General features: G+C 39.7%; 1 protein-coding gene across 2 annotated transcripts in view; it reads left to right on the top strand.

The window, feature by feature from the left end:
* Positions 1-13,251, top strand: part of DNAJC15 (DnaJ heat shock protein family (Hsp40) member C15) — an 83,867-nt gene that overhangs the window by 37,505 nt on the left and 33,111 nt on the right. For both annotated transcript variants that reach the window (XM_055426040.2, XM_088842776.1), the window contains 2 exons: positions 1,632-1,683; positions 5,328-5,401. In XM_055426040.2, coding sequence (XP_055282015.2) covers positions 1,632-1,683; positions 5,328-5,401 — 126 coding nt within the window. The remainder of the gene's footprint in view (positions 1-1,631; positions 1,684-5,327; positions 5,402-13,251) is intronic.

Raw genomic sequence — 13,251 nt, 5'->3', positions numbered from 1 at the left:
TTGTGTCTGTGAAGAGCTCCAGATTTCTAAGAGGGCGTTGCGTGCATGAGTGCTCAGTTGCTTTAGTCATGTCCGACTCTTTGCGAGCCTGTGGATTACAGCCCACCAGGCTGCTCTGTCCATGGGATTCTTCAGGCAGGAATACTGGAGCGGGTTTGCTGTGCCCCTCTCCAAAGAGAGCGTTACTAGGTGTTACAGTTAGAGCACCTTCATGCGGTTGGCCTTTGTGTCCTGATGTTTATCCTTGTAGAGTCTCTTGTGGAATATTTGGGGTTTTAATTTCCTAAGACTTGCATTCCCTTACAGAACTTGAAAACTAAGGGCTGTAGGGCTTTTTGGTTTTACTGTCCTTCCAGTCTCAACCTCCTTTTTTTGACTTCTGCTGCACTGATGTGAAATGAATCCATTCCTGTTCCCTGGTGAGATTGTTTTAGCTACTCTTAGTCTTTGCTGGATGTTACGGATTTGCCTCTCTCACCACTAATCAGACAAAAAACATTTCTATAGTGTCTCTCTTCACTTATGACCCCATCAAAATTTTGATTTGGTTGCAAATACCTGAAAACCAAAAATAGGAGTAGTATCTTAGGAAGCCAGAATTTTATTTTTATCTCATGTAAATAGAAGCAATCCAGGGGCACTGTGGCAGCTCCATGATCGTACAGACCAGTGTCCTTCCACCTCATTGTTCCTCCTTTGTCCGACACGGCGGCTCCTGGTATAATGTCTACATTGCAGCCAGTAGGAAGGAGGAATGGAAAGGTGGCGGGGGGGGATATTCCCCCATCCCCTGAAAGACTTTGCAGATGCTGCACACACTGCTGTGCTTATATCCTATAAGCCAACATTTACTAAACAATGCTGTACCTAAGCGCAAGGGAGGCTTGGAAATATGTGCCTGGCTAAAAATAGGAATTTTTGATCCTGTAGAAGAAAGGGAGAATGGATCTTGGGGGCATCCATTGATCTTTGCTACCTAAAACCTTTTTCTGTTGTGACTTAAATATTTTCCCCAGGTGGTTAAGGAGAAAAGCAGAGAATAATGTGGAGTATGGACCTAATTCAAAAATTATCTGGATGAGCTCATATTTTTAGACTCTGGATTTTTCGCTCTTATTTTAAAATTTTTACCTTGGTCTAGAAAGGTAGAAATAAGCTAGTTCTTACATTTTTCATCACTTTTACTAATTTTCCACAGTTTGGCTTTTTGGCTACACTTGGATATCATATTTTTTCAAATTTTTTAATAGAGCGGAGTCCATTTGAGCATCACATATGTAAAGGAGGAGGAAATATTTGCCTTTTATATTTATGGAAAATAAATACACTAGACCCACTGTTAAGAATAGTCTATAGAAAACATTTTAGCAACAGGTAACATAAAAGCTCTTGGTCAAAATGAGTTCAAATACATGGAAATTGAATGAAATTTAAAATTAGTTCACTGAAAATCAGCCAATATAGTGTGTAGGAGGTATAATCTTATAGACACTGCTGATATTTAAAACTTCTACAGAGCAGAGCTTGAAGAAAATGTGGTATTTAACATAATCGTTCTCATTATTTTAAAAGATTTACTTTAAAAACTCCTGTGTAGCACTGTAAATGATAATCGTTTTTTTCCTCTGTAGGCAAGAAGTTTGATAGCTGTGGGGCTGGGTATTGCAGCTCTTGGCTTTGCAGGTAAGATAAATAAAGGATACATATCAATAAATGTTGTAGGAGAAATATTTCCAAATAGCTTTTAGAGTGAATTTTGAGAAGACTCTCAGTATTCTGAGGTTTTTGGTTTTAAGCCATACATTCCCGTTCTTTACAGCATTCATAGTCCATGAACATTTGTCAGTATAGATAAACTTTGTAGTGAAGGAAATTAATGCTACCAAAGTTTGGAAAACTAGCCCCTGTAATAATTGATCTTCCTGACATTTTTTAGTTTGAGCTATAGTATACCGTTAAAAAATAAACTTTAATATGAAGCAGTATAAGTGATATGGGGCTCGTCTGTATGCACATTTTTATTTTTTTCTTGCAGATAAGTTTATACATTTTCTGTCAGTTCTTTCTAGTTACTGGTAGTGTGTTTATTACTCAATTTAATGTATTGGTGTAATTTTTTTGGAAACCCAGGAGGATTTCTGTTACTGCCAAAATCTTTTTAGAATAGTTATAAAGATTTAAAGTAAAATTGCTATCACTTCCAGTCATTAATTTATAATTTTAAATTACATAGCTATTCTCTAATTAAATGTTCATCTGAGAGCATTTCTTTGTTGATGAAGATTAACATTTTTCAGTTAGCTTTTGTGTCTCCTAAATTATGACCAACCTAGATAGCACATTAAAAAACAGAGACATTACTTTGCCAACCAAGGTCCGTCTAGTCAAGGCTATGGTTTTTCCCGTGGTCATGTATGGATGTGAGAGTTGGACTGTGAAGAAAGCTGATCGCCGAAGAATCGATGCTTTTGAACTGTGGTGCTGGAGAAGACTCTTGAGAGTCCCTTGGACTGCAAGGAGATCCAACCAGTCCATTCTAAAGGAGATCAATCCTGGGTGTTTATTGGAAGGACTGATGCTAAAGCTGAAACTCCAATACTTTGGCCACTTCATGCGACAAGTTGACTCACTGGAAAAGACTCTGATGCTGGGAGGGATTGGGGGCGGGAGGAGACGGGGACGAGAGAGAATGAGATGGCTGGATGGCATCACCGACTCGATGGACATGAGTTTGAGTGAACTCCGGGAGTTGGTGATGGACAGGGAGGCCTGGTGTGCTGTGATTCATGGGGTCGCAGATAGTCGGACACGACTGAGCAACTGAACTGAACTGAGGGGCTGTGAGTTTGATCTTATTAATTGGATCTTCTTTGTAGGTGGAGCTATTAATATATTATATTTTGGTTATATGCAGTGACATCCAATAGGAAAAGACACTTAAAAGATTTTATTTTGTTTTGCATAATATTTAATTCCAGACAACTCTATTTAAAGCACCTTACCAGTGAGAACTATAAAAAGATAATCAGTGGTTCAGTTTTTCTTGGTTCTTATACTATCAAAGTCTTATGTTTCATTATGTAACTATAATTAACTACTAATGGAGGTTTCATGTGAAGAGTATCATGTCTGAAAAGGAATTCTGACAGACTTGCCCATAAACATAAAATAATTTTAGTATTAATTGCTATCCAGAATAGGCATCAGTTCAGTTCAGTTGCTCAGTCGTGTCCGACTCTTTGTGACCCCTTAGACTGTAGCATGCCAGCCTTCCCTGTCCATCACCAACTCCCGAAGCTTGCTCAAACTCATTTCAAAGTTGGTGATGCCATCCAACCATCTCATCCTCTGTCATCCCCTTCTCCTTGCACCTTCAGTCTTTCTCAGCATCAGGATCTTTTCAAATGAGTGAGTTCTTTGCAACAGGTGGCCAAAGTATTGGAGGTTCAGCTTCAGCATCAGTCCTGCCAGTGAATATTCAGGACTAATTTCCTTTAGGAGATCCTTTGGATCTCCTTGCAGTCCAAGAGACTCTCAAGAGTCTTCTCCAACACCGCAGTTCAAAAGCATCAATTCTTTGGCACTCACCATTCTTTATAGTCCAACTCTCACATCCATACATGACTACTGGAAAATCCATAGCCTTGACTAGACGGACCTTTGGACCTTTGTTGGCAAAGTAATGTCTTTGCTTTTTAATATGTCTAGGTTGGTCATAGCTTTTCTTCCAAGGAGCAAGCATCTTTTAATTTAATGGCTGCAGTCACCATCTGCAGTGATTTTGGAACCCAAAAGAATAAAGTCTCTCACTGTTTCCATATTTCCATCTATTTGCCATGAAGTGATGGGACTGGATGCCATGATCTTCATTTTCTGAAAGCATGTCTTTTTCATTTCAAATAAAAACCTTACATTTGAATTTGAAATAAGAATAGGCATAGTTACTTCAAATTTAAATGTAAGATTTTTATTTGAAATTAGAGAAAGATATGCTTTTGCCAAGGTCTTCTTTCTAAAATGAGAAGAATTGGTATGTGTACTGCATACATATTACACTGTTACCAAATTCATTTTACTAACTAGAATATTAAATAGCAGGCATTTCTCTTTCATATTCACCTACAACTAAAGTGTAGAATTTAGAAGAAAAGTTTTCCTAGACTGTTAGAACTTTGTCTTCTCTTTTATGGTTAAAGTAAATGTCTAAATGTCAGTTCTTGAAGCCTTTATTGCTTTTTTACATCAAGATTGCATGATTGTGGTTTTGAAGCAATTTTGAGACACTTTAAAAGCCATGGACATGAGTTTGAGTAAGCTCCAGGAGTTGGTGATGGACAGGGAAGCCTGGTGTGCTGCAGTCCATGGGGTTGCAAAGAGTTGGACATGACTGAGTGACTGAACTGAATTGAAAAGCCATATTTTATACTATTGAAGAATCAAATGAAAGTTGATTTCTATGTGATAAGAGATTTAGAAGAGTTAGGGTTTCAGCTTTATTTAATTTTAACATTCTCCTTAGTTTCAAGATCTTTTTGTCTGCTACTTAGGTTGATTACTTCACATCTTCTAGGACTAACTAGCATCCTTTGCTTTTCACTATAGCATGTTGTCTGAACAGGAATAACAGTATATTTAGACAGGTAACTTGATCTGTGTAGTTGAATTTTCCCAGTAGTAATCTTAATTTGCAAATAACATTAGAAACTTCAGAGGATCATAACTTTTAAAAAAGAGACACTAGTATTAGTAGACACACAGTCTGATTAGGACTCAAATTCTGATTGGCCTGATGATGTTTTATTCTTGTTCTATGCCCTCAAAACAGGTTAGGACCTGTTTTGCTATTGATACTTAGTTGTCTAGTCTCAGAGGAGTTTTGCTATTTAGGGTGACTAGGAAAGGAAAGTTCTAAAATAAAAGAAGCTTTTTGTCATCCTCAGTGAGAATATGATAGTAAACACATTCTTTGTAAATATTTCCCATGTAATTGCTTTATTACTTTAGCAGTAACTTCATTAAAAGCAGGCTTGTGTTGTATAGATCATAAACATGACTTGTTCTCTATATATTTCAAAGTGATTATCATTGTGAGAAGCAATAGAGTTGTTTTTATTTTTTTAATTGGAGTAATTAAAATGAAATCTGTCCTCCATTTAACAAATTAGAAGTTTGAAAAAATGACTGTCTTTCTGGTAGGTTTTGAAATAGTTATTAAACTAATATATATTAAGTAAACTGTAAGTAACTGCTATGGTGAACACCTTGTGGCTATCGGCTTTCATTACAGAAAATGTATTTGCCTTTATTCCTATTATTATTATATTTAGGTCGCTACGCATTTCAGATCTGGAAACCTCTAGGACAAGTAATCACAGAAACTGCAAAGAAGATCTCAACTCCTGTAAGTTAAAAATGAGTTTAGTTAGGAATCTAAATTTACTTTGAAGTTTCTTGGGCGTATTATATCTGTGCTTACTCCTGACTGTGCTAATTACTGCATTCCATTTAGTATTTTCACATCAGCTTTGAGATAGTTTACTTTCCTTGTTTAATTAGTATTCATTTATTTATTCCATGATTGTCCTGTGCCAGGGGCTGGGCAGAGCTGGTGAACAAAACAGACATGGTCCCTGTCCAGATAGAGTGTACCCCCAAGTTTATTTCATCTTGAAATCTGAAACTAGCTTCCTTATACCACCACACCTGGCTATCTCAAACATGAAATTGTATGATTCCAACTTTGAAATCCTATGGGGCTTATACATACATCTCCCAGCATCACGGCTACTCTGCTTGGAACCTAAGTGAAGAATGAATGGTAGTAGATATCTAAGAAGCTGTAGTGTGGTGAGCTGGGGTTTGTGACCCCTGGAGACCATGGCCAGAAAGCTCATGGAAGCAGTGCAGCATTAACACTGACTTCTGGGAAACAGAAGATCGGGGATACATCAGCTTGGCTTGCAGCAATTTGAGAATGAGTGACTTGTTTCAGCAAAGGCATTGTAGGCCCCTGAGGCTTAGTCATGAACAATAACCATACTTTAAAAGGATGACAAATGGATGGATAATTAAACTCAGGGATGAAAGAACTACAAGTGACTTTGCAGATTGAAAATGCATGTCTGTGATTAGAGGGAGTGTGTGTTTATTTTCTGCTTTCCTGTTTATATTTCATCTTAAGTATTAATAGGCATTTACTAACAGCATTCACTCAACAGATGTTCGTTAAGCACCAACTACGTGAAAGTGAAAGTCACTCAGTCATGTCCAACTCTTTGCAACCCCATGGATTGTAGCCCACCAGGCTCCTTTTTGTCCATGGAATTTTCCAGGCAAAAATACTGGAGCTAGTTCCCGTTTCCTCCTCGAGGGGATCTTCTGACTCAGGAATCAAACCGGCGTCTCCTGTGTCTCCTGCATTGCAGGTGGAATCTTTCCCACTGGGCCACCCAAATCAGAATAAGAGATTGATTTTTTAACAGCAGAGAAGAGTCTATGTTAGATAGGTTAGGGAAGGTCTCTCTGAGAAGGGAACAGACCATGTTAACATCTGAAGAGCTTCCTAGGCAGTGGGAATGCTGCAGCGATCCTGAAATGGGAATGAGTTTAGCAGCAGGAGTAACTCCCGTATGAGTGTGTGGAAGGAATAGTGGTCGTTTGGGCCCACATCACTTAGGGCCAAATAGACTATGATAAGGACTGCAGATTTTAAGTCTGATGGAAAGCCTTTGGAAGGTTATGAGCTTGAGGGCAACAGACTAGAATAAGCCAGAGGAGAAGCTGTGAAATGTGTTGGAAGGGCATTGAGATAGTCCAGGGACTAGGTGATGGTCAGTGGAAATAGAGCAATAGGCCTGGAAATAGTGACATAAATAAATGTTTGTTTTTCCACGTTTGTTGGTATTCAGTCGCTTAGCTGTATCTGACTCTTTGCGGCCCCATGGATTGCAGCACACCAGGCTCCTGTGTCCTCCACTATTTCCCGAAGAGTTCTCAAATTCTTATCCATTGAGTCGGTGATGCTATCTAACCATCTCATCCTTTACTTGCTATATGTTTATGTATAGTAAATTGGGACACTTTCAGAAATCATTTCTCTACTGTTTGATGATCTTCAGTAGACAGACTTATAAATAGAAGACTCATGTTTTGTAGAATTACATTATTTAACATTGTAAAGGAAGGGAGAGAAAGAAAATGAGAAACATTTCACTGCTCTGTGGAGGCTCACAGATAAGGGGGCATAGTTTAAGAGACCATCATGGGTATCCTGAAAGGCGGCCCCAGCATTTCTTAATAAGAGGAAAGGGATGCATACCCACCCCGCCTTTCCCCTTCCCTCCGTGGGCTTCGAGTTAAGACAAGTGGCTTTCATCTGGCCTCTTTTCCACAAAGTACTACTCATACAGCTTGCAATGAAGCCTCTTGGAGTGTCTGTCATCATCATAATTAAACCTCAGTGAAGATATTAGTTTTTGAAAATAATTCTTTAAACATTAATTGTTCCAGGGAAATTGAAGAATGAAAAATATGCATACTTTCCCTTGGCATTGATCTCAAAAAGCTAAGTTCGTAAGCTCAGCATTTACAGTGTTTTGATTTTATAACTTTGTTCATTATTGAACCAGTTACTAGCAGATAGCAACTGCAGTCATGTGTCAATAAATTCCTGTCACTCAAAGGAGAAGGTTCAAGACTCAGGTTCCTATGGGCTCTCTCCATTTTTTCTCAAAGTGTAGTTGCTCCTTCTATGCTTTAACATCAGCTTGTTCTTATATCTCATCTTTCTTTTTCTCATGCTTCCCTCTGCCCCATTTTTCTGGAATGTTGCCTAGAATACTTTCTTTCACATGGACTGCATGGAGGGTTTGTTTCTTTCCCTCTTTACATATACAGCTGTTTGTTCTGTGAGATCCTCTTATATTTCTTCCAATGTGTCTCTGCTCCTGGAACTCATATTCGTGGCCTCTTTTAGCAGTTTGGTAGATTTGCTTCAAAAGTTTAATTGAATGAGAGGATTGGCAGTGTGCTGTGAGCACAGAGGTGGGTTATATCCACAGTCACGTCTTGTCCGAAGCAAGGAGCCCAGAGGCTGTCTGGGAACCTGTAGAACCCAGGAGTGGTTGAGTACTGTGTGTATTTTACTCCTTGGTGGAAATGTCCCCTCTCTTCAGCCCTCTGGGTTCTGAAATGTGATCTGTTGTTAAGCCTCTCTCCTTCCCTTGGGACCTGCCATGTACACTAAGATGCATTCCAGGCATACGATTCTCTTTTTTGGCCTGAGGGCTGAGGTGGCAGGTGGCAGCCCTTATGCCCTGTACTAACGGAGTTAGGAATGGTCTGTCTGCTGTCCTTGTTTAATTAATTACCCTGATGTTATGTTTTGTGTTTGTTGACCCTGGATTTAGTGTTTTCATTTTTCTTTCCTCTCGTGATTGGGTTGCTGTGATTTTTCTGTATGTGCAGTCTTACCTGTTTTCCACCTTTCAGGATTTCTTTGAACTTTCTGCTTTGGTATTTGTTCCATTTCTTGTTTTCTAGGCCTATTGTGGATTTTTCTTGTTTAAAATATCTCATTTCTCATTTCAAAGAGCCTTTGGAAAGTAAAAGACTATTATTCAATCTATTTTGAATCAGAGCCTTTTACTTAATTTTTTAAAGTATTCATGTGTGTTTATTGACTCAGCTGTTGTCTCAGTTCAGTTCAGTTCAGTTGCTTAGTCGTGTCCAACTCTTTGCAACCCCATGAATCACAGCACACCAGGCCTCTCTGTTCATCACCAACTCCCGGAGTTCACTCGAACTCATGTCCATCGAGTCGGTGATGCCATCCAGCCATCTCATTCTCTGTCGTCCCCTTCTCCTCCTGCCCCCAATCCCTCCCAGCATCAGAGTCTTTTCCAGTGAGTCAACTCTTCGCATCAGGTGGCCAAAGTATTGGAGTTTCAGCTTCAGCATCAGTCCTTCCAATGAACACCCAGGACTGATCTCCTTTAGAATGGACTGGTTGGATCTCCTTGCAGTCCTAATTAATTTTTTTTCTGGAGAAAAAACCCAAGTCATTCATCTTCTTTTGAGGCTTTTATTTTTCTATTTGTGAATTTGCCCTTTTACTTGAATACAAGTTTTTTAAATTGGACTTAAATTGTTTTTATGGTTAGGTGAAATTCATGGAAATAACACTAATTAAAACTATCCTTCTGTGGATCTATAAATCAAATAGATGATTCTACATAATTAAAGTTTATAGTTTGTGTTAAATGTAAAATGTATTTCTTCTCTTAAGACTATGAAATGATGTATTTTACTGGTTGTTTGGAGGGCTGTTTCAAGTGATTGAGTAAGTTAGTTAATGAAGACTTTCATTTAACTTGGTTCATTTCACATCATTTTTGATAATATATAGCACTACAGCATTCAATGTTAATTTTAGGAGGAAAATTATTTTGACTTTTGTTTATATATTTATATATTTTATAAGTAAAATAATTCAAATAATAATTTGTAAGGATCAGAGTATCTTTCAAATAGACAACAGAATAAATCCCACTCTTTCTATTCTTGGAAATTCTATTAGAAAAATGTAACTATCTACTCCATCTGTTTGATATAGTTGTTCCTTATTGTAATCACATTTTTGTGAATCTTGCCATTTTGCTGACCCACCAATGTTCTGCATTACCTGTTTCTATATAAGCTAATAATATAATGCAGTATTGGTATGTTATATTTGTAAGCTTCAAAGGGCTTACAATTTCAATTGAAAACTATGTAATATAAAACCTAAACTCCATATGAGTTTAGAAGGTATGATTTTGTCTTCTGTCTACTTTTCTGTATATAGCCTCAAATATTAAATGTCTGTCCTCAAAAATGATCTAGTTCCTTCAGAAGGATCGTGATGATTGTATTTACTTGAAAGTAGGTCAGTATTTACGATCTGAGCCTCATCCAGATGCTAGACTTTAACCTTTTCTTAGTCACCTTTTCTACCTGGAAAAAAAGTAAAAAATTTGCTTGGATGTAATAGCCGCTTTTAGGGTTAATGAACTTTGTGAATATAGTGGAAATAACAGTTTATGAAATATCATCAATTTATGTTTATTGTATGCTGAACACTTCAAAATTTGGAACTCCCAAAGGTAGATACTCATAGAAATATTAGGGAGTAAGGTATGCATCTAGTAAAAATTTTAGTTGCTTGAGAGAAACCTTAAAACCAGCTATTCATCCTCTGTTAAAGCCCTATTCCTTTAGGTATATTCCCTATACATTTCTTATTCTTTTACATATTCCTGTGTGTGTGTGTATGTGTGTGTGTGCTTGTGTATATATACATAATTTGTCCATGTTAACATATGTACTTAAACAATTTGATTCCCTTCCAGTTTGGAGGAGGAGATTGTTTTTTGTTTTCTTACTGGATTGTTAATTACTTGAAGTTTGGAATAGTACCTGATATTCCTCACGGCACTGGTACACTGACAGGAACAGCTGTGTGATGAAGGACAGAATTTCACTTGTCTCATTTGAAAAGTTCCTGGCACATATTAGGTACTGAAGTATTTGTTGAAGGATTAATTGTCAGGGGATTATTACCAATGGAAATTTATGACAAGCTGGTCAAAAAGAACAAGTTATATAAATGAACAGATCTGGCTCCCTGGGACTCTTTTTACACTCTAGTAATTTCCTTGGTTTCCTTTATTTAGTCCTTTTTTTTTTTTTTAAATTGTATAAGTAGCCATTGTTGAAAATTTAGAAAGTATAAATGAACATGAAGAAAATAATATTAATAATTCCACCTCCCCAAAATAACATTGAGGGGGTATATACTTTCAGATTTTGTTTTATGCAAGCACATACTTATTTATCATTCCTTAGGAAAGGGTTCACATTTTAGAAACGTGTGCATTCAATCATGTTTGTATGTTTTTCCTTGGTAAAGTTGAGTTCACGCATGCAGTTTTCTCTAAGAGCTCCTGAAAACAGTTATGTCTCTCTGCTGTCTCCCATTCCTTTCTTCCTGTTCTCTCCTAAACTCATTCTAATCAAACCTTCACGCCCAGTCCCTTCGGTTAGCCTTAGGTTTCAGTTCAGTTCAGTTCAGTTCAGTCGCTCAGTCGTGTCCGACTCTCCGCGACCCCATGAATCACAGCACGCCAGGCCTCCCTGTCCATCACCAACTCCCGGAGTACACTCAAACTCATGTCCACAGAGTCGGTGATGCCATCCAGCCATCTCATTCTCCGTCGTCCCCTTCTCCTCCCGCCCCCAACCTTTCCCAGCATCAGAGTCTTTTCCAGTGAGTCAACTCGTCTCATGAGGTGGCCAAAGTATTGGAGTTTCAGCTTTAGCATCAGTCCCTCCAATGAACATCCAGGATTGATCTCCTTTAGAATGGACTGGTTGGATCTCCTTGCAGTATAAGGGACTCTCAAGAGTCTTCTCCAACACCACAGTTCAAAAGCATCGATTCTTCGGCGATCAGCTTTCTTCACAGTCCAACTCTCACATCCATACATGACCACGGGAAAAACCATTGCCTTGACTAGACGGACCTTGGTCGGCAAAGTAATGTCTCTGCTTTTTAATATACTATCAAGGTTGGCCTTAGGTTTAGCAAAGGTTAAATCAATCCAGAGGTGTAGCCTCAGCTCTCCTCATATCTGACCTGTCGGAAGCACTTGAAACTGTTTTCCACTTCGTCACTTTGGGCACCTGCTTCTGCTCCCCGGCACTGCTGGGCCTTCACGGTGTGTTACTGACCCCTCTCCGTTTCTCTGCCACTGAATCTTGCAGTGTCTAGGGCTGTCTTCCCACATCTTAGCTACACTCGGTCTTCAGGTGATCTCGTTTAGTCTCATGGCTTTAAATACTGTCTGTGTACTCATAATTCCTCAGTGTTATCTCCAGGTCAGACATTTCCTCCACTTACATACATAGTAGACATCTGAAACTTAATATAACCAAAACCAATCTCCTGATATCTATTACCCTCAAAAAACAAATAACCACTCCTCCTCTAAGTCAATAATTGGCAATTTAGGCCAGAAACCTTGCAGTCATTTGCAGTTGAAGTTCTCTGGAAAGCAGAATGAGACACAGATTAGCAAGCTGTTAGTTTATTAGAGAATGCTCTGAGGATCAACAGCTCCAGAAGGCAAGAGAGGGAAGTAGGATGGAGGGATAATTTAGGCTGTGGTGTAGTCTTAGCAAGGCCTGAGGCTGCCGGTGCAGGGCACGGGGGCCTCTGACTCTCAGGTGACTCGTCGTGGTTGTCCCAGGTTGTGGCAAGGGGCCATGAAACTAAGTGACATCACCTGGGAAGTTAATATAGAAAAGAAGCTCAAGGACAGAGCCCTGGAGAACGCCAGTGTTTGTACCATGACGTCAGCCGGTCGTCAGCTAGAGGCTGCCCTGGGAAGGGGGCGTGGACTTGACATTCTTCAGCCAAGGCCATTGCTGGAGTTTGACAGCAGAGTGCTGTCTGCCAGCAGCAGCCCCGGCGTCTGAGGAGTAAGTGCCTTACTTCTGAAGGGGACCCTGTGCTGAGTACGGCAGCGTTTACTGCGTCATCTTTGCCCGCTTTTTCTCATATCCCACATTCAGTCCAAGCAAAGGTCATTTCTGCTCTCCACATCCACCCCAAATCTGACGGCTCTGGCGTCTTTCTCTTCTACCAGTTTGGTCCAAACCACCCCTGTCCTTGCCTAGATTGTTGTTGGTGTCCTCTTATGGCCTGCTGCCTCCGCTCTGTACCTGTCTCTGCATAGCAGAGTAATCCTTTTAATTAATTTCATTTATGTGTTTATTTTTGGCTGTGCTGGGGCTTCTTTGCTGCATGGGCTTTTCTGTAGATGCAGCACGTGGGGACTGCTCTCCTGTTGCTGTGTGTGGGCTTCTCGTTGCGGCAGCTTCTCTTGTTGGGGAGCACGGGCTCAAGCACGCACAGGCTTCACTAGTGGAGGCCCGTGTGCTCAGTAAGTTTGGCTCCCGGGCCCTAGAGCACAGCCTCAGAAGTTGTGGCTTGTGGACTTGGTTGTCCCTTGGCCTGTGGGGTCTTCCCAGACCGGAGACCAAAGCCCTGTCTCCTGCATTGGCAGGTGGATTGTTATTCACTGAGCCACCAGGGAAGCCCTAGAGTAACCCAAGTCAAATCTGGGTACACACTGCTCTGGCCCTCCTACCACTGAGGGTGAAAATCCCCAAGGGCCCTGCACGCCCGGCCTCAGTCCCTTCCCTGCGCTC

The sequence above is a fragment of the Moschus berezovskii genome, chromosome 13, assembly GCF_049115385.1.
Source record: "Moschus berezovskii isolate FMDL1 chromosome 13, NW_MosBer_1.0, whole genome shotgun sequence".
Classification (NCBI taxonomy): Eukaryota; Metazoa; Chordata; class Mammalia; order Artiodactyla; family Moschidae; genus Moschus; species Moschus berezovskii.
This window is presented reverse-complemented; position numbering and strand designations above follow the sequence as displayed.